This window comes from Pelobates fuscus, chromosome 5 (assembly GCF_036172605.1).
Source record: "Pelobates fuscus isolate aPelFus1 chromosome 5, aPelFus1.pri, whole genome shotgun sequence".
Taxonomy (NCBI): Eukaryota; Metazoa; Chordata; class Amphibia; order Anura; family Pelobatidae; genus Pelobates; species Pelobates fuscus.
The window spans coordinates 286,217,660-286,240,151 of NC_086321.1; the positions used below are offsets into that span (position 1 = coordinate 286,217,660).

Consider the following 22,492-nt stretch of genomic DNA (forward strand, 5'->3'; position numbering starts at 1 on the left):
GCTACAGGGGTCCCCCCAGGATCCATAGAGGCTCTTTTGGTGCACCCTGCAACTATCAGGAATCCCGACCGGCGCCCTTCTTCCCATCCAGAGGACGTCCATGGACAACTCGGGGAAGCCGTAGGCAATCAACATACAGACGTCCCTACGGTAAGTACAATATCTCACCATCCTTCACAGTCACATATAAGGGGCAGACTGGCAAGATTTACACACACATGGGACAAGATCACCAAAGATGCATGGGTTTTGAGCACAGTCAGGGGTTTTCACCTCGACCTAATATCTACCCCATTCCAAACACATGCCCCACGGGAACTGACGTTACCCCCAGACCAAGCCAAACTCTTAGCCAAGGAGATTACAGAACTCCACACCAAACAAGCGATCCAAGAGATCCCATACGATACCCCAGGTTTTACCAGCAACCTATTTTTGGTAGCCAAAAAAGGCGGGGGTATGCGACCAGTTATAAACTTATGGGAACTCAACGCGTTTCTCACCTATCAACACTTCAAAATGGAAGGCATTCATTGCCTCAGAGACTTATTACGACAAGGAGATTGGATGGTCAAGTTAGACCTCAAAAGCGTATCTCACCGTCCCTATTGCGGAAGAACACTGGGACCTCTTCCACTTCACATGGTAAGGGCGTTGTTGGAGGTTTACATGTCTACCCTTCGGGTTATCCTCAGCACCTTGGTGCTTCACAAAACTCACGAAGCCTGTGGTAGCTTTTCTCAGAGCGCGAGGCATTCGTATGATCATATATCTAGACGATATTTTGATCATGGCATCCTCACCAGACCAAGTACTGAGCCACCTACAAGGGACCATACAGTTACGCGAGGCCCTGGGCTTTATGATAAATTGGGAGAAATCCATAACCACTCCGGTACAACAGATAGAATTCCTGGGATTTCAGATCGACGCCATCTCACAATTCCTGTCCCTCCCAGAAACGAAATTGAAGGCCATCAAAAAAGAGATCAGACGCACATTACGAGCTCAGTCCCTTTACATTTGACAACTAGCCCGGGTAATAGGACTACTAGCTTCCTCAATACAAATTATATTCCCAGGGCCCCTGCATTACCGTGCACTACAACGTCTAAAAGGCTCTCACCTCAGATCCAGCCATTCATACGAATCCACACTAGACCTGGATATGGAATCACGGGAAGAGCTAGTGTGGGTGGCTAAATCATATGGAGGCGTGGAACGGACGAGCGATATTCGGAACCAGTCCGGACCTGATTATAGAATCGGATGCCAGCCTACATGGTTGGGGTGCACGTTGTGGCAACATATCCACCGGTGGCAGATGGTCCATGGAAGAATCCCAGTTACACATAAATTGCCTGGAGCTTCTGGCAGGATCATTCGCCATGCGCAGCCTTTCCCCGACTGTAGGGAGATGTTGTATACTACTCCACATGGACAACATCTCGGCAGTCTGATATATCAATCATCTAGGGGGCACCAAATCCAAGCAACTAGCGAACCTAGCGAAGGATTTTTGGCAGTTCTGCCTGCACAACGAGATGGCGGTGACAGCCGAACACATTCCGGGCTTGGACAATGTACAAGAAGACTGGAATTCCAGATACCTGTGAGATCCGGGAGATTGGCAACTTCTCCGTTCAACCTTTCGCCAGATAAACAGAATATGGGGACCGCTAGACATAGACCTCTTTGCATCCAGACTGAACACCCACCTACCCCAGTACTTCAGTTGGCGACCGGATCCAACAGCCTTGGGGACAGATGCATTCCTACAGAGGTGGCCGAAGTCTCAACACTACGCATTCCCCCCATTCAACCTCATATCCAGGACACTAGCATACCTATGCAGACAGAACTGTTCACTAGTGATAGTGGTTCCATTATGGAACGCTCAAACTTGGTTCCCTCGACTGCTGGAAATGGCAATCGACTTTCCACGAATAATACCATCAAGACCGGACTTACTCTTAGACCCGGAGGGGAACCTCACACAATTTAATCGACCAGGGCCTGCTCCAACTCACAGTATGGTTGGTTTCCGGAGCCCCTGGACACTCACAGACATTCCACAGACGGTTACAAGACTCATGGACAAGTCTTGGGCAGCAGGGACTAGAGCGGCCTACGGCTCCGCATGGCGTGTGTGGACTAGCTGGTGCCTGGAACGGACAGTGGATCCAGTTTCTGCATCTCTGAAGGAGGTCCTACAGTTTTTGACATCTCTTTTTGAAGAAGGAAAAGCGTACCGTACCATTAATGTGTTTAGGTCGGCGATCTCGGCAGGACACCAGGGTCTAGAGGGCTCTCCGATTAGACAACACCCCTTCATTTGTAGATTAATGAAAGGGATACGTTTTGAGAAACCTCCACAAACACGATATTTGTCGTTCTGGGATGTCAACGTGGTTCTACACTTCTTGGAGGAATGGACACCAAATGGAGAACTATCCCTTAAATACCTGTCTTGGAAATTAATTACACTTTTGTGCTTACTGTCCTGCAAGAGGATATCCGACGTGAGAGCCTTGGACTGGGACGCAATGTCATTCACCCCAGAGGGCGTATCTTTCTCCATAACGAGAAGAACTAAATGCAATACAAGATCGGTCTCCTATCCGAGATATCCCGGACACCCCTCATTATGCCCAGTGAAATGTCTTCGTTCGTATCTGGAACGTATGCAGGAACTACGGACACCTGAGTTGAGACAACTATTTATATAATTTCGATCCCCCTTTCTACCAGTATCCACACCCACATTAGCACGATGGGTAAAGAACTTGTTAGCACTAGCGGGAATTGACACATCAAAATTCTCAGCCCATTCACTGAGAGGAGCCATGGCATCCAAAGCATCGACAGTTGGTTGTCGACTCGAAGATATATTAAAGGCGGCGGATTGGTCACAAGTATCGACATTTAGGGAATTCTATTTTCACCCAATTGAAGATATTTCACTTCAAGTAGTGGCCAAGCTTTGAACTAGCATAATAGGAGCCTCCGTGTCATTAATAAAATTCCAAGATTTTACTAGTAACATGACGTAAAGTCATGATTTTATTAATGACACGGAGGCGAGTATTATTCCCACCCACCCACCCGGTGGGCGTGGTACATACAATAAAGAGGGTCATAATGATCACTCATGTGGTAAGTAATAGATAAATTTTGTAAGACATAGGAAACGTCCCCTTTTTTATGTACACATATAAAACGAGTATAAGCTACAGTTATACAGGACATAGGGAACATAATGGGAAAAGTTCCGAAGTTCCGAAGTTAAGATTTTACCATATACTCGCTTTGTTTCCACAGCTTAATTTCGTTAAAACTAATCCTGAAGAACGGCAGAAGTTATGGAAAGTTAATGCTGATCTTCGTCAAGAAGGACAAAGAAAGAGGAAATTAGAGGATTGGTCAAGACACTTAATGTATATAAATGTATATGATAGGTTGCCCTGTTAGGCAGATTACTTATGTTATTTCGTTTTATTCTCTTTCAAGTTAAAATTTGTTTGCTGCTGAGGAGATTAATAAAGAAAAAGAAAGCATAATACTCGCCTCCATGTCATTAATAAAATCATGACTTTACGTCATGTTACAAGTAAAATCTTGGAATTGTCAATTAAGTCAATCTGCTTATTACTTGGGGGGAGGGCATACATCTAAATAGGTAGTATAACACTATCATTAAAAATGTGTCTTTGTATTTCTACCATTACTTCTACCTTTAAAAATTATATTGCAATTATGTGCAAATAAATCAGAGTTGTCACAAATCTAGCCCCGAAGGGCCACAGCCACCTTGGCTTTAAAGAACAATGCATATTTCACATTTGTTCTTCCACTGAATGTGCAGGACACATCAGCCCATATATCATCTAGATTGATGATATAGAAAAGGAAAATTGCTCTTTTCAGAGAGCAATCAAACCTCAAATGTTTACTCAAACATTTGATAAAATTATACTTCCACTCCTGTTTGCATCCACAGATTCTGTCTGTGACAACAAACTATATGTTTATGTAAAAAAAAAAAAAAACACTGATCACATTTCTGAGTTTGTGCTAAAATAAAATTTCTGGAATGCCTTTAGAGATACTTGGCACTCTATTTCAACTTTGTGTCACTGTGTTTTGTATAGAACAGCATAAAATACCACTACACGAATATCTCAATGACATCTAGGTTTACGGTTTAGTGCCCCATTATTCTTTGCAAACATAGTAATTTGGGGAAAGTACCGTATTTATTGGCGTATAACACACACTTTTTCTCCCTGAAAATAGGGGGCAAATTATGTGTGCGTGTTATACGCCGATATACATATTTTTCGCTCCATAAGACGCACTTTCTCCCCCCTCAAAAGTGAGGGGAAATGTCTGTGCGTCTTATGGAGCGAATGTGAAGATTTACTTACCTGTCTTGAAGCGTGGGCCGGTGTTCAGTGCGCACCACGGTACTGGAACTTCAATTTCCGGTTTCCGGCGAGACTGAAAGGAAGTGCGCACTCCGTGAAGCCGGCCCACGCTTCAAGACAGGTAAGTAATTATGGGACAAGGGGAGGGAAAGTGCACTATGGGACAAGGGGAGGGGGGGACACTATGGGAGGGGGGGGGAGAACACTATAGGAGGGGGTGGAAAATACTATGGGGGGGGAGGAAAATACTATGGAAAGGGGGGGGAACACTATGGAAAGGGGGGGGGACACTATGGAAAGGGGGGGGGGACACTATGGAAAGGGGGGGGGACACTATGGAAAGGGGGGGGGGACACTATGGAAAGGGGGGGGAACACTATGGAAAGGGGGGGGAACACTATGGAAAGGGGGGGGAACACTATGGAAAGGGGGGGGAACACTATGGAAAGGGGGGGGAACACTATGGAAAGGGGGGGGAACACTATGGAAAGGGGGGGGAACACTATGGAAAGGGGGGGGAACACTATGGAAAGGGGGGGGAACACTATGGAAAGGGGGGGAACACTATGGAAAGGGGGGGGAACACTATGGAAAGGGGGGGAACACTATGGAAAGGGGGGGAACACTATGGAAAGGGGGGGAACACTATGGAAAGGGGGGGAACACTATGGAAAGGGGGGGAACACTATGGAAAGGGGGGGGAACACTATGGAAAGGGGGGGAACACTATGGAAAGGGGGGGAACACTATGGAAAGGGGGGGAACACTATGGAAAGGGGGGGAACACTATGGAAAGGGGGGGAACACTATGGAAAGGGGGGGAACACTATGGAAAGGGGGGGAACACTATGGAAAGGGGGGGGAACACTATGGAAAGGGGGGGAACACTATGGAAAGGGGGGGAACACTATGGAAAGGGGGGGAACACTATGGAAAGGGGGGGAACACTATGGGGGGGACACTATGGGAGGGGGGACACTATGGGAGGGGGGGACACTATGGGAGGGGGGGACACTATGGGAGGGGGGGACACTATGGGAGGGGGGGACACTATGGGAGGGGGGGACACTATGGGAGGGGGGACACTATGGGAGGGGGGACACTATGGGAGGGGGGACACTATGGGAGGGGGGACACTATGGGAGGGGGGACACTATGGGAGGGGGGACACTATGGGAGGGGGGACACTATGGGAGGGGGGACACTATGGGAGGGGGGACACTATGGGAGGGGGGACACTATGGGAGGGGGGACACTATGGGAGGGGGGACACTATGGGAGGGGGGACACTATGGGAGGGGGGACACTATGGGAGGGGGGACACTATGGGAGGGGGGACACTATGGGAGGGGGGACACTATGGGAGGGGGGGACACTATGGGAGGGGGGACACTATGGGAGGGGGGACACTATGGGAGGGGGGGACACTATGGGAGGGGGGGACACTATGGGAGGGGGGGCACTATGGGAGGGGGGGCACTATGGGAGGGGGGACACTATGGGAGGGGGGACACTATGGGAGGGGGGGACACTATGGGAGGGGGGGACACTATGGGAGGTGGGACACTATGGGAGGTGGGGTGACACTATGGGAGGTGGGGTGACACTATGGGAGGTGGGGTGACACTATGGGAGGTGGGGTGACACTATGGGAGGTGGGGTGACACTATGGGAGGTGGGGTGACACTATGGGAGGTGGGGTGACACTATGGGAGGTGGGGTGACACTATGGGAGGTGGGGTGACACTATGGGAGGTGGGGTGACACTATGGGAGGTGGGGTGACACTATGGGAGGTGGGGTGACACTATGGGAGGTGGGGTGACACTATGGGAGGTGGGGTGACACTATGGGAGGTGGGGTGACACTATGGGAGGTGGGGTGACACTATGGGAGGTGGGGTGACACTATGGGAGGTGGGGTGACACTATGGGAGGTGGGGTGACACTATGGGAGGTGGGGTGACACTATGGGAGGTGGGGTGACACTATGGGAGGTGGGGTGACACTATGGGAGGTGGGGTGACACTATGGGAGGTGGGGTGACACTATGGGAGGTGGGGTGACACTATGGGAGGTGGGGTGACACTATGGGAGGTGGGGTGACACTATGGGAGGTGGGGTGACACTATGGGAGGTGGGGTGACACTATGGGAGGTGGGGTGACACTATGGGAGGTGGGGTGACACTATGGGAGGTGGGGTGACACTATGGGAGGTGGGGTGACACTATGGGAGGTGGGGTGACACTATGGGAGGTGGGGTGACACTATGGGAGGTGGGGTGACACTATGGGAGGTGGGGTGACACTATGGGAGGTGGGGTGACACTATGGGAGGTGGGGTGACACTATGGGAGGTGGGGTGACACTATGGGAGGTGGGGTGACACTATGGGAGGTGGGGTGACACTATGGGAGGTGGGGTGACACTATGGGAGGTGGGGTGACACTATGGGAGGTGGGGTGACACTATGGGAGGTGGGGTGACACTATGGGAGGTGGGGTGACACTATGGGAGGTGGGGTGACACTATGGGAGGTGGGGTGACACTATGGGAGGTGGGGTGACACTATGGGAGGTGGGGTGACACTATGGGAGGTGGGGTGACACTATGGGAGGTGGGGTGACACTATGGGAGGTGGGGTGACACTATGGGAGGTGGGGTGACACTATGGGAGGTGGGGTGACACTATGGGAGGTGGGGTGACACTATGGGAGGTGGGGTGACACTATGGGAGGTGGGGTGACACTATGGGAGGTGGGGTGACACTATGGGAGGTGGGGTGACACTATGGGAGGTGGGGTGACACTATGGGAGGTGGGGTGACACTATGGGAGGTGGGGTGACACTATGGGAGGTGGGGTGACACTATGGGAGGTGGGGTGACACTATGGGAGGTGGGGTGACACTATGGGAGGTGGGGTGACACTATGGGAGGTGGGGTGACACTATGGGAGGTGGGGTGACACTATGGGAGGTGGGGTGACACTATGGGAGGTGGGGTGACACTATGGGAGGTGGGGTGACACTATGGGAGGTGGGGTGACACTATGGGAGGTGGGGTGACACTATGGGAGGTGGGGGGACACTATGGGAGGTGGGGGGACACTATGGGAGGTGGGGGGACACTATGGGAGGTGGGGGGACACTATGGGAGGTGGGGGGACACTATGGGAGGTGGGGGGACACTATGGGAGGTGGGGGGACACTATGGGAGGTGGGGGGACACTATGGGAGGTGGGGGGACACTATGGGAGGTGGGGGGACACTATGGGAGGTGGGGGGACACTATGGGAGGTGGGGGGACACTATGGGAGGTGGGGGGACACTATGGGAGGTGGGGGGGACACTATGGGAGGTGGGGGGGACACTATGGGAGGTGGGGGGACACTATGGGAGGTGGGGGGTACACTATGGGAGGTGGGGGGGGACACTATGGGAGGTGGGGGGGACTTTATGGGAGGTGGGGGGGACACTATGGGAGGTGGGGGGGACACTATGGGAGGTGGGGGGGACACTATGGGAGGGGGGGAAATTTCCTTCTTAAAATGAGGTGCGTGTTATACGCCGATAAATACGGTATTTACACTGGGAAAAATATCCCAGTAATACATAATCCACTCAATGGTCCATAGAGGTAAAGTAGTGAGTGAAACATGATTTGCACTTTAGCTAAGGGAACATTATAGTCAAAAGCTTAATGTAGTGATTCTGGTGTCTATAGTCTGTCCCTGCAAGCTGAGCACTGTAAACACTGCCTTTTCAAAGAAAATGCAGTGCTTACATATCTGCCTAGGAACAACTTTAGTGGCAACCACTGGCGTTTAGTCATCATTAAGTGCCTGGACCATATCTGTGATTCTACTATATTGAGGTTTACCAGCCTCAGTGCAGAGCTGATCCCTTTATTGGTGGCTCAGACGAGTGCAGACTCATTCTAGCTTAACATGAACATAAAAAAATTACATTTTATGTTCAATATTATTTTATGGGACACTATAACGACCCAAATCACTTCATCTCATTGAATTGGTCTGGGTGCAGTGTCACTGCCCCCTAAATCCTGCTATGTAAAACATTTCTCTGGGGGCATCGGCGCTGGAATCAAGTAAATTAAAAGAGGGTTTTTACCCTTTGCCAGCGTAAAAGGTCATGGGGATAGAGGGACATTATAGCGTTAAGAGTACAGCTTTGGTTCCTTTAAACCACGATTGAGATAGATATATATATATATATATATATATAAGCATTTAGGGCATTGCACATCCTATTTTTAGACATTTTATTTCAACGTTAAAAACAACTAAATACTTGAATGTAGACACAAGGCTTGAACTATTCCGTAAGTTTCTGACTACAAAAGATTACCTATAGCATTTAAATTACAAAGCCAGGAGTTGAACTCTCTTCAGTGCACTAGATATATAATACATGCAAAATCAACACAAAAACACCTCACATTTGAAAGTCATGCAATTACTACAAATCCTCAGATTCCGCAACTTCTACAAAGAGCTCTCCCTAACACAGGAAGTGGCTAAAGACACTCTGCCAGTCTTGTCAATACAAGCATTAAAGCGACAATCCAGACCTCTAAAGCATTTCAGACTTATGAAGAGCATTATATGTGAAGAATTTATTTTATTTTACTAAAAGTACAAATTTCAACAGAAATTGGCACTTTTATAAAACTAATCAGACAGTCCTCTATGATGTACCACATTTCTAACATTATATACATCATTATACACATGTACTGTACAATTATTTTGTGAAAAAACAAACATTCCTTTTACTATCAGGTTGTTTATCTCAGTGGACCTAAACTCAAGAGACAGGTAGTTGCCCAGAGCACCTGCCTAGCAAAAAGCTTCTCATTGAGCTGTTTTGAGAAGTCTGTGATTGAAAACCAACAGCAAGCCTGGGTTGGGTTAGAGAGGGCTTGTAAAGGCTTCAGTCAAGAAATCTGAAGCTTTTGCAAGCTGTTTTTAGATACCGTATATACTCGAGTATAAGTCGAGTTTTTCAGCACATTTTTTGTGCTGAAAAACCCCAACTCGACTTATACTCTAGTCAATGTCTGTATATACTTACATTGCCATAATACAGACAATGGGGCTGTGTAGGAGGGGGGCTGGCAGAGAGCGTTTACTTACCTCTCCTGCAGCTCCCTTCTCCTCCGCGCCGGTCCGGACAGCTACCCTGTCAGCTCACAGTGTAAATCTTGCGAGAGCCATGGGCTCATAGTGCAGCCTCGAGACTTACACTGGGACTTGCAGAGGGAGCTGACCAGAACCGTCGCGGAGGAGGAGGGAGCTGACAGGAGCTGCAGGAGAGGTAAGCGCTCTCTGCCAGCCCTCCTCCAATGAACTGTCAATACCACTGGACCAACAGGGAGTGATAGCCCCCCTCCCTGCCATGTATCAATAAGGGAAGGGGGACGAAAAGATTTATAAAAATTTAAATAATAAAATATTACTAATAATAAAATTAAAAAAAATATTAATATAACAAAAAAATTAAAATTAAAATTATAATTAAAAAAATAATAAAAATGCCCACCCCCCACCAAGGCTCTGCATCACACACACTGCACTCATACACACACACACTGCATTCATTATATACACACACACTGTAAATATTCAATTAATATATTTTTAGGATCTAATTTTATTTAGAAATTTACCAGTAGCTGCTGCATTTCCCACCCTAGTCAATAATTTTTCCCAGTTTTTTGGGGGTAAAATTAGGGGCCTCGGCTTATACTCTAGTATCTCCAATGAAAAAAGATGCATAATTAAATGCATGCATGTTTTCGTTGGGATAATGGGTGTCCCTTTAAGAGCATACCATATTCATAGTACAGTGGTACCTCGGTTTAAAAATTTAATGCGTTCTTCGGGACTTTTTTTATGGCGAAAAATTTGTAAACCGAAACATGGTTTCCCATAGGAATGCATTGAAAACTAATTAATCCATTCTGGAGGTCAGCAAAAAAGTCAAAATGAGCTGGCATGGAAACTAACCCACAATGCAGAACACACAGTTAAAGGCATGCAAACGATGAAGCTCAGCTCCCGAACTTTCCACCGCTTGAGAAATGCATCAAACAAGTTCCCAAAACCGCTGCAAACTATTTCCAGAGTGGCTTCAAAATTCGATGCAAAAGCTGCTTCAATACCTCCATACTCGACCCCACGTGCTACCCACAGACTCCATCATGCACGGGGGCAGCGCTATAAGCCTCCCAGGTGCAATGCATCCTGGGAAAAATGTTTCGGATTGCAAATTCGTAAACCGGGGCATTATTTCCAATGGATTTTCATTTGTAAACCGAAAATTATGTTAATCGAGGCGTTTGTAAACAGAGTACCACTGTACTTGTCAAGTTCATATCAAACGCTTAAAAAGGATGCAATTCATGTAAAACCACATTGCTTCAGATGTATATGCGAATACATGGGTTTGTTATACTGGGAGTTTTACTATTTTTTTAATGCTATTTTTGTTTTATTTTTAGGGGGTTTAAGGAATAATGTTCAAAATGCTTTTCCGCTGCAAACCAGCAGTGCTTGCATTACGGTTCTAAATTACTATTAGTATAATTTTCTTGCACCGGCCATGTCACAAGGAGGTCCTCATCCTTCTGTTGTGCACCTCAAGGTTGATAGCTTTGCAGATTACTTTACTGACAAGATTGAACAGCTAAGGAAACAATTCTCCCCTCCTTGCCGTTCTCTTTCTCAACCACACATAAATCATGCTTTCCCTACCCTTCAGACTTTCTCCCCAGCTACTGAACAAGAGGTGGCTGCACTTCTCCATTCCTCTCGCCCCACCACTTGCCCACTTGATCCTGTCCCATCTCACCTCATCAGATCTCTCTCCCCTTGTCTTGTGCCTATCCTAACACACATCTTTAACTGCTCTCTCTTCTGGCACTGTTCCTGCTGACCTTAAACATGCCACTGTAATACCTATCCTGAAAAAAACATCTCTTGACCCGTCCTCCCCCTCTAACTATCGTCCCATATCCCTGCTCCCTTACTCATCAAAGCTTTTGGAAAGACTTGTCTTTACCCGTGTGTCTCACTTCCTTAATTCCAACTCTCTCCTTGACCCTCTTCAGTCTGGCTTCCGCCCTCTCCACTCTACTGAGACTGCTCTTATCAAAGTGACTAATGACCTAATCTCCGCTAAATCCAAAGGTCACTACTCCATATTAATTCTCCTTGACCTCTCTGCTGCCTTTGACACAGTTGATCATGCTCTCCTCCTTCAAACTCTTCAATCACTCGGTCTCTGTGACTCTGTCCTCTCTTGGTTTTCCTCCTATCTCTCCCAACGCTCATTTAGTGTCTCCTTTTCCAAGGATACCTCCTCCCCTCGCCCTGTCTCGGTTGGAGTTCCCCAAGGCTCTGTCCTTGGTCCCATTCTATTTTCTCTTTATACTGCCTCTCTTGGAAAACTTATTGCCTCTTTTGGATTCAACTACCACCTGTACGCTGATGACACTCAGATATACCTCTCCTCAGCCGTCCTGCAACGTGTCACTGCTTGCCTCTCTTCCATCTCTGACTGGATGTCGTCACGCTTTCTCAAACTTAACCTCTCTAAAACTGAACTCCTTGTCTTTCCTCCTCCTAATACTGATCCTCCTCTCTCACCCTCCCTTCAGTCAGTGATATCCACATAAGTCCATCCCTACAAGCGCGCTGTCTTGGCGTCATACTTGACTCTGGTCTCACCTTTGAGTCTCACATCCAGTTTGTTGCCAAGTCCTGTAGGTTCCAACTCAAAAACATAGCCCGCATCCGCCCCTTTCTTATGCAAGATGCTACCAAGGAGCTTGTCCATGCTCTAGTAATTTCCCGCATGGATTACTGTAACCCTCTCCTGATTGGTCTCCCCAAAAGCCGTACTGCCCCGCTACAGTCTGTAATGAATGCTGCAGCTTGACTGATTTTCCTATCCAGTCGGTCCTCTCACACCTCGCCCCTCTGCCATTCCTTACATTGGCTCCCTGTATCCTATAGGAGTCAATTCAAAGTGCTAACCCATACATTTAAAGCACTGAACAATTCCAGCCCCTCTTATATCTCTTCACTGATCCAGAGGTATGCCCCTCCTCGTACCCTCCGCTCTGCCCGCGACCACCTCCTGACCGCTGCTCGCACCCGTACGGCCAACTCACGCTTGCAGGACCTCTCACGGGCGGCTCCTCTCCTATGGAATAACTTGCCTACTGCCATCAGACTCTCCCTTAGTCTTCAATCATTTAAGAAGGGCCTTAAAACCCATCTCTTCAGGAAAGCGTATGGCATCCCAGAGCAATCTCTCCCTTACATACCTGTCTCTTGCTCTCCTATGGGATAGTGCTTTGCTCTCTCCTCCAGCTCTGCTTCACTCCTACTTGATATTTCCTATCCTAATGTTTCTAATACCCCACCTCCTATAGACTGTAAGCTCATTTGAGCAGGGTCCTCTTCAACCCATTATTCCTGTAAGTTTTCTTGTAATTGTCTTATTTATTGTTACATCCCCCCTCTCAAAATATTGTAAAGCGCTACGGAATCTGTTGGCGCTATATAAATGGCAATAATATTAATAATAATAATAATAATATATAAAAAGTATTTTAGAATGGTTTGACTTTTACCTGGGGTTTGCCTGGTGCCACTCCCGTCTCCACTACTGTTCTGTAAGAGCCTGAGGCTCTCTTCACTGAGCTAAGCCCAGTACTTTGAGCGTTCCTTGAAAGGCTATACAGAAAGAGTTTCAAGGGATTGTTGATCAGTTGTTAGGTTTATACAGTAGAAAGCTAGTAACTGAACTAAAAATCTAAAGATATTCTTGTTGTGTCCACAGAGCACTGCTTATACGATGAGCTCATAAGTGCTATAGAAAGTTAAGCAAATATCACGATTGGCTTAGTCGCAGTCTAGATTGATGAGACCATACAAGCTACAAATCCTGTGGATTTACATTAATGCATGAACTTCAAATATTGCATTGTGTATTTAAGTATTGTTATTTATATTGGTAATGCATAAAAAGAAGGGGGGAAATGGACAACTTTAAAGCTGAGTGTAGATAACTGATTAACAATTGATGGACACTACATTGGGCAACTAAACATAAGATGCCGCTATCTACCATGTATTTATGTAACTATCCCATTCCAAGTACCACACGCATCACAATATGCTGTAGTGCCAAGAATGCAATTCCAATTCTCTCAGCAAATGAAATGTATCTGCTTAGTAATGTTAGCAATGGGGGCTGGGAGCGGCACCTGAAGAAAAATCTTATAATGTGGAGGGGAAGGGAATTCCTGACACCATAAACACTACAGAAAAATGCAGTGGTTAAGGTGTTAAGTGTTCCTTTAATCATTGATTTCAATTAACACAAGGCACTGCAGTTTAGAAACCTAAAAGATTACTGCATCATGCTTTGCAAACAACAGTGCAAATATGAACGACATGCTTGAGTGTATTACATTTAGAAGACAATATCTGTTATAGACATCAAAACTCTAAATGAAACATCTAGTTCTGTTAGGGTGTAATATAGCTTCAACAAATAAGATCAACATTCAGTTGTCTGGCATTCTAGTACTAAACTATAAACATACATTATATGTATTTGTATATTGGTTTTGAAGGAATCATCCAAAACATCATAACCACTACAGTGTGTTGTAGTGATCCTTTAAAATACGTCTCTAAACAATTAACTTTTCCACCAACACATCTCAGAGGTCTAGTATATGCCAATAGTCAGCATTCAGGTTATCTTTGAGGTGAGTGGAAGGAGCCCCTAAACAATATATTCACTATTAGTTTGTAAAGTTCACATTTTCTGTCTGTTAAATGGGCCTTTACGTTTCTGGATCCCAGTGATCTCAAGGTGGGCATAAATGAACATTTCCAGGAAAGAGGCATAAATCTTTGCTTATGGGAGGCATGCAGTGTTATCCTGCCTGGAAAACAAATGGTACATAGCAAAAAAAAGTTGTTTATACCGTAGAGGAGCAGTTTGAGTGCAGCCAAGAGCACAATCACTCATAGCTGCTGTTTAAAATTAAATATGTTTCTAAATTAATTACATTTTTGAATGAGACCTCAAGAATGTTGCTTTATTCATAAAGGCACAAACAGAAAATCAATATTATCATAGCCAATGTGCCTCTCAAAATATTCTTCAAGGATCGCATAAATGTTTAATCATAGTTGTCAAATCTGCCCCAGTGAGAGAAAACCTGGGTCTGTGAAAACTGTGCTGGGAGCTAACACTCTTAAATACTACATGATAAACAGTTACAGACACTAACACCATATTGAATACTCAAACCACCAAACCAGAGTTTTACACAGTATAGATGTATAACCAAGAAATCCTTACATGATCACGTGGCATTTTGCGTTACTTTTACGAATCTGCCAACATGTCAGACACCAACTGTCCACACTCTTATAAAGATCAGTAATCCTTAAAATTTGTCAGGAAGACTGAACACCTATTGGCCACATGTTCTACATGAAAAAACAAAGCAGCTGAAAAGATATAATAAATACTTCACATATGCACATAATTAAAACATCTAGCATGCAAATAACAATTCAGACATAACACTTTGTAGACTTAACAGTTTTATTATACAGCTAAAATATTTGACCAAGTCAAACAATTTCTGCAAATAGATACCATATATGATTTTTCCAACAATCCAGCTGTACAGTTTCAATATAGATCTAAAGAAAAAAAAAATCTATAGCACAACAATGCAGCAAGTGGCACTCTGCAGGCCCGGTTCACTGTTAGTAAAGGAAACATTACACTAGCTGAACAGATATTAAAGATATAAATCAGCATTTAATGATACAAAATGCACCGTCACAGAACCACTGCCAAATCTGACACTATGCAGAAGCAAGTACAGTTTGTCAAGCATTGATGATAAAAGGAGAATAGAAAAACAAAAAACAAATATGGAACAAAAGAACACTTGCTATTTTCTTATGTTGTAATAATGATTTAGAAGCGGCTTAGAATGAATGGCTACCCCTGCACCACATTCATTCTTTCAAAATGTGGCACAGCTGAGCAATAACATTTGCAATGCCATTTTGCAGTTTGGGATGGCAAACATGAGGGTATGCTTGGCCACTTTATGCAGGACACGTGAAAATATCACTGCACAAGTCAGGGTTGCATAGGAACCAGTGACACCATGCAGCCAGCATTTTTTTACCCAAACATCCTGCATGAATGAGATGGGAGGGAGGTGTGCTTGCCATGCACCTGCCAGGCCAGCTGTGCTGAGAGAGGAGCCATGGCTGGGCTGAGCATGTAACAAGTAGCAGTGCAGGGAGATCAGTCCTGCTGGCATTAGTGACACTCACTGCAGTGGTTGGCACCTGAGCAGGGAGTCCGGGGCCATGGTTTGGCTGTCCAGGGGCCATGGTTTGGCTGTCCAGGGGCCATGGTTTGGCTGTCCAGGGGCCATGGTTTGGCTGTCCAGGGGCCATGGTTTGGCTGTCCAGGGGCCATGGTTTGGCTGTCCAGGGGCCATGGTTTGGCTGTCCAGGGGCCATGGTTTGGCTGTCCAGGGGCCATGGTTTGGCTGTCCAGGGGCCATGGTTTGGCTGTCCAGGGGCCATGGTTTGGCTGTCCAGGGGCCATGGTTTGGCTGTCCAGGGGCCATGGTTTGGCTGTCCAGGGGCCATGGTTTGGCTGTCCAGGGGCCATGGTTTGGCTGTCCAGGGGCCATGGTTTGGCTGTCCAGGGGCCATGGTTTGGCTGTCCAGGGGCCATGGTTTGGCTGTGCAGGTGGTGTAGATGATGGGCTGTGGAGCAGCAGGGATGCTGTGGATGGAGGGGCTGCTAGTGACAGGCCTGCTGGTCACTCTGCCAAGCCCTGACCTGTCCTCCCCTCCTCCCTCCAGGGCCCTGCAGGGGCACCCTCCATCACAGTGCTGGGGGCTCCTTGCTGCTCCTGCCCGGGGGTGTAAGCTAATAAGCCAAGCAGAGCCCCCCTCCCTGTCAGTCACTCTGCAGCCTCCCTGATCACCATCACCCAGCCCACCTCCTCCTCCCTCCCCTCCACACACACACACACACACACACACACACCGACCAGGACCCCCTCTTACCCGGGCAGCACGGGTGATGCTCAGATCCTTCATCACCTCCTCGAAGGCCGCGGTCTCCTCCGCCTGCTTCTGGTTGTGCAGGGCTATTTTCTCACTGAATTTCCGCGGATTGTTTGAGGTCGCCATCTTCCCTCCTCCTCCTCCTCAGGATGCGCGCTCCCGTTCTGGACGTGACGTCGCACCGTGCGAGCGACCTGGTTGGAGGGGGGGTTCCATCGCGACGTCACGAGTGAGACCGCGGGCGCGCTCCCGGGTTCCTGAGAAAGGGCATGTGTACCCCACAGGGAACATAGCACACACTAAGGGATAAGGGGAGCTCTCAGTGTGTGTTGGGTCTGGGTTTCGTTTCAAATATTATTTATTGGGGGGAAAAAATATAATTTTTTTTTAAAATTCATAAAAACCATAATCAATGAATAAACAACACAATCTATGTCAATATACATAATAGTAAAAAAAATAAAACCAGATAGTAGAGCAAGGTTGATAATATCAACATGAACAAATCACACTAGTAAGTAAAAATAAAAATAACTCAATATTAACTGCAGGTTCTGGTTTTCTAATTCATTGTCACCTCTTGTGTGCTGCACAAAGGTATCTATATAATATTCCTGAAAGCTTTAAAGTAGCTGGTAGTTTCCTTAATTCTAATGTCTCATCGGGTTTTATTTAGTAAATCTGAAATTTGGCTAGAAAGGTGAAAACACGATGTGGGCCAAAATATTTAAAAGAAATAGTCCAACTGGTACAAATTGATCAGAGCAGATGCAGGCCTTTAACCCCTTAAGGACACATGACGTGTGTGACATGTCATGATTCCCTTTTATTCCAGAAGTTTGGTCCTTAAGGGGTTAAACTCCCCTGGATCTAACAGGGCTGTATAAATGAAGGGTCCCAGTATCACCCTCCCGTGTTTGTTGCCATGGTCGCTTTTTGGGACATCAGGAAACTGTCCAAAGACTGTGTAGTGCTGAAACTATTAAATAAACATTGCAAGCAGCATAACCACTACAGCATGCTTCAGTGTTTATTGTGCAAGCGGGCCCCACCTTAGACCCTGTGTGTAAATTGTGAAACTTTGCAAATGGTTTGACAACTTAATTGAGGTCCGCTAGGAATTTGTCACCTCCTCCAGGAGAGCTGGAAGTTATACCTGAACTGCAGGGCTTAGGTCTCACTTAAGTGAATAAATCTCTTACACCCCAAGGCCCGTGTAACACTGGTTTTAATGGCACCATCTTTTCCCATGGCAACTAAAGATACACAAGGAAGTTGCATATTGGCATGAAACGTAAACGTCCTACATCTGCTGCTCCCCTCTCTGGAAATATGCCTTTTTTTAATAGCGAATAACAATTATGCAAGTCATGTGGGCTTATTAATGAATCAATTCTTAATTTCTCAAGTGGAATTTAGTGTTCTTCATTTACAATGGGACATACGAGTCAGTCAAGCTTAGATTGTTCGAAATAACTTGTTATTTTTCTCTTCTCTTGACTTTTGTTTCTTTCCAAAACTGCACCAAAACAAGTCCCACATTTGTTTTTATCTGGTGTCCCTGACAATCTGGTCCCATATGGACACCTTGGCAGTATTACTTAGATAGACCCCACACCACAGCTCACTCTCGGCCTCCCTAAATATAGTAACATTTTACTTGTATTCAATGCTGCTGCTGCTGCTGGTTCTGACCTGCCTGCATGCCTGGCATCATCAGAAGTGATTCTGCGAACCAATCACAATGCTTTCCCATAGGATTGGCTGAGGCTGTCAAGGAGGCATATCAGGGGCAGAGCCAGAACAGGTCAAACACAGCACTGGCCAATCAGCATCTTGAATCAATGCATCTCTATGAGCTGCAAGGGTGGAAACACTGAATGGCAGTACTGCACATCTTTGGGTTACCTAGCGCTTTGGGATTCGTTGCCTTGACAATGGTGTGCATTGTGACTTCTATCATTCTTTTGGCTGGAATTGAAGTCCACGTTTCTAGAATCCATTAAGGTGTTTATCAACCTTTAAGAACATGGGATTGGGGTACACTGTATTGGTGTACATAATCATACCAGAATTTTATGTTGCTGACTTTTGAAGGCAACTCAATTATAGCATTGTTATTACAATGCTCACTCTTGAAAACGAGTCGTACATTTTTGTGTATTCTGTGGCACTTTCATTGCAAACCTCAACGGAGTTACCAGTGCCGCATTAACCATAAGGAGGCAGAGTCTTAATGACTCAGAAAGCCACAGCCAGTGCTCTGAGACATTGACTGAGTGTTCAGTGTGTAAGGAAGCTCTCAAACTGATACCCAATAGAGGTGCAGACCACAGTGCTTCCACCCCATACCACTAGGGATCCTGCTTCCCAGCATGTCCTTGACTGCACTCCATGGATTATAACCCATCCTGCCAAAGGGTAAGCAGAAGAGTGGCAAATGGAAAAAAAAAAGTAAAGATGTGTGGCAAGGCTTTCATACACACACTCAACCTCCTCCCCCATCATACCTAACACTCAGAATCCACACAGCACAGCCTCCTAACACACAAAAATCATAGTTCCCTCCAAACATAATACTCAACCTGTACAAACAGGCGTACTCAGCCTCCCCGCATACAGCTCTCAGCCACTACACTCTCGCACACAACACTCAGTCTGCCCCACACACATAGAAGTGTCAGCCACCCCCATTAACAGAACATAGTCCATACCTCTAGGAAGGGGTCCTTAATTTGCCATCCTCATAGGACCCTGGAAAGCTTAATCCGGCTTTATGTTTTGCAGATTTTATTGCTTCATTTTTGTGGTGTGCGGTAAAGCAGATATTCAATGGGACCTACTTTAAGGTGTTTGTACAACCTTTAAGAACATGGAATTGAGGTACACTGTATTGATGTACATAATCATACCAGAATTTTGAATTGCTGACTTTTGAAGGCAACTCAATTATAGCATTGTTATTACAATGCTCACTCTTGAAAATGAAGTCGTACATATTTATGGATTCTGTGGCACTTTCATTGCAAACCTTAACGGAGTTACCAGTGCCGCATTAACCATAAGGAGGCAGAGTCTTAATGACTCAGAAAGCCACAGCCAGTGCTCTGAGACATTGACTGAGTGTTCAGTGTGAGGAAGCTCTTAAACTGATACCCCATAGAGGTGCAGACAACAGTGCTTCCACCCCATACCACTAGGGATCCTGCTTCCCAGCATGTCCTTGACAGAACCCTGTGGATTATAACTCATCCTGCCAAAGGGTAAGAAGAAGAGTCCCTAATTTGCCATCCTCATAGGGCCCTGGAAATCTTAATCCGGCTTTATGTTTTGCAGATTTTATTGCTTAAAGGGACACTATAGTCACCCAGACCACTTCAGCTCAATGAAGTGGTCTGGGTGCCACGTCCCCCAGGTTTGAACCCTTCAGATGAAAATATAGCAGTTTCAGAGAAACTGCTATGTTTACATTGCAGGGTTAATCCAGCCTCTAGTGGCTGTCTTCCTGACAGCCGCTAGAGGCGCTTCTGTGACGCTGGATGCGAAAATCGAGTAATGCTTTCCTATGGACTGTTTGAATGTGCGCACGGCTCTTGACGCGTTTGCGCATTCCGCTCCACTCGGGAGCTGACGTCGGCGGGGGAGTAGAGGTCACCAGCGCCGAGGAAGCCTGGCGCTGGATAAAGGTAAGTAGATTTAGGGGTTTTAACCCATTCAGCGCCAAGGGAGGGGGGCCTTGAGGGTGGGGGAGTCCTAAGGATGATATAGTGTCAGGAAAAGGAGTTTGTTTTCCTGACACTATAGTGATCCTTTAATTTTTGTGGTGTGCGGTAAAGCAGATATTCAATGGGACCTACTTTTTTGCTGCCCAGTTTATTAAGTGAACCAATGAGCTACGACGTGTAAACATTATTATTATAAGCTTGGTGTTGTGGCTATGATTGCAGGACATATATCAATAGTAGAGATGTCGCGAACATAAAATTTTCCGTTCGCGTATGGCGAACGCGAATTTCCGCAAATGTTCGCGAACGGGCGAACCGGGCGAACCGCCATAGACTTCAATAGGCAGGCGAATTTTAAAACCCACAGGGACTCTTTCTGGCCACAATAGTGATGGAAAAGTTGTTTCAAGGGGACTAACACCTGGACTGTGGCATGCCGGAGGGGGATCCATGGCAAAACTCCCATGAAAAATTACACAGTTGATACAGAGTCTGGTTTTAATCACCTAACATTCCTAAATTGTTTGGAATAACGTGCTTTAAAACATCAGGTATGATATTGTATCGATCAGGTAGTGTAAGGGCTACGCCCGCTTCACAGTGACAAACCAAACTCCCCGTTTAACACACTGCAAACAACTGCAAACAGTCCATTTGCACAACCGCAAACTCCCCATTTGCACAAGGTTGGATACCAAGCTAGCCATGTCCCGTTCCTAGACCTCACTGATGTCATTGAAGGTCTCTCTCTTCCTCCACCCAGCCACGTACAACACCAAGGGTCCCCGAAAGGTGACAACAAGCCCCCTGGGACGCCTGCTGTGTTTGGTCTTCCACCTCCTCAAAGCCACCTTCCTCCTCTGACTCCTCTTCTTCAGACTCCTCTCTCTGCATTGCCTCTCTCTGCGTTATTATAAGGTGTGTTAAGTAGTACTATTCCTATCAGTTTAATCCCTGTTACGTCCCCTATCAGGGGACGTGTATATGGCATCGATTTTAGGAACCGGGAGATGGAAAAAGATGCTTGGTCGGTCCTCCTACTTCAAATTTGGAGCACTGCACGTGCAATCTAATGTGCCGCCAGATAGGATTGGTGTGTTAAGTAGTACTATTCTTATCAGTTTAATCCCTGTTACATGCCCTATTGGGGGACGTGTATATGGCATCGATTTTAGGAACCGGGAGATGGAAAAAGATTCTTGGTTGGTCCTCCTACTTCAAATTTGGGGCACTGTGCGTGTAATCTAATGTGCCACCAGATAGGAGGGGTGTGTTAAGTAGTACTATTCTTATCAGTTTAATCCCTGTTACGTCCCCCTCATCAGGCCTTTTTTAGTCGAGTGTATCGCCCACTGTCAGTCCCTTCGGGATCCATCCCTCATTCATCTTAATAAAGGTGAGGTAATCTAAACTTTTTTGACCTAGGCGACTTCTCTTCTCAGTGACAATACCTCCTGCTGCACTGTAGGTCCTTTCTGACAGGACACTTGAAGCGGGGCAGGCCAGAAGTTCTATCGCAAATTGGGATAGCTCAGGCCACAGGTCAAGCCTGCACACCCAGTAGTCAAGGGGTTCATCGCTCCTCAGAGTGTCGATATCTGCAGTTAAGGCGAGGTAGTCTGCTACCTGTCGGTCGAGTCGTTCTCTGAGGGTGGACCCCAAAGGGCTGTGGCGATGCGTAGGACTTAAAAAGCTCCGCATGTCCTCCATCAACAACACGTCTGTAAAGCGTCCTGTCCTTGCCGGCGTGGTCGTGGGAGGAGGAGGATTACTTCCCCTGTTAGATTCCCGTTGTGCTGTGACATCACCCTTATACGCTGTGTAAAGCATACTTTTTAATTTATTTTGGAACTGCTGCATCCTTTCCGACTTGCGGTAATTCGGTAACATTTTAGGCATTTTCTGCTTATACCGGCGGTCTAGTAGTGTGGACACCCAATACAGGTCATTCTCCTTCAGCCTTTTTATACGAGGGTCCATCAACAGGCACGACAGCATGAAAGACCCCATTTGCACAAGGTTGGATGCCGAGCTACTCATGTCCCGTTCCTCGTCCTCAGTGATCTCACTGAAGGTATGTTCTTCCCCCCAGCCACGTACAACACCACGGGTACCAGTTAGGTGACAACGAGCACCCTGGGATGCCTGTTGTGGTTGGTCTTCCTCCTCCTCCTCAAAGCC

The 22,492-nt window shown here is 46.5% G+C and overlaps 1 protein-coding gene across 2 annotated transcripts in view; it reads right to left on the reverse strand.

Annotated features, from left to right (window-relative positions):
* CRTC1 (CREB regulated transcription coactivator 1) overlaps positions 1-16,736 on the reverse strand; it is a 166,614-nt gene extending 149,878 nt beyond the window's left edge. For both annotated transcript variants that reach the window (XM_063455402.1, XM_063455400.1), the window contains exon 1: positions 16,587-16,736. In XM_063455402.1, coding sequence (XP_063311472.1) covers positions 16,587-16,712 — 126 coding nt within the window. In that variant the 5' untranslated portion in view covers positions 16,713-16,736. The remainder of the gene's footprint in view (positions 1-16,586) is intronic.
* Between the last annotated feature and the right edge of the window lie 5,756 nt (positions 16,737-22,492).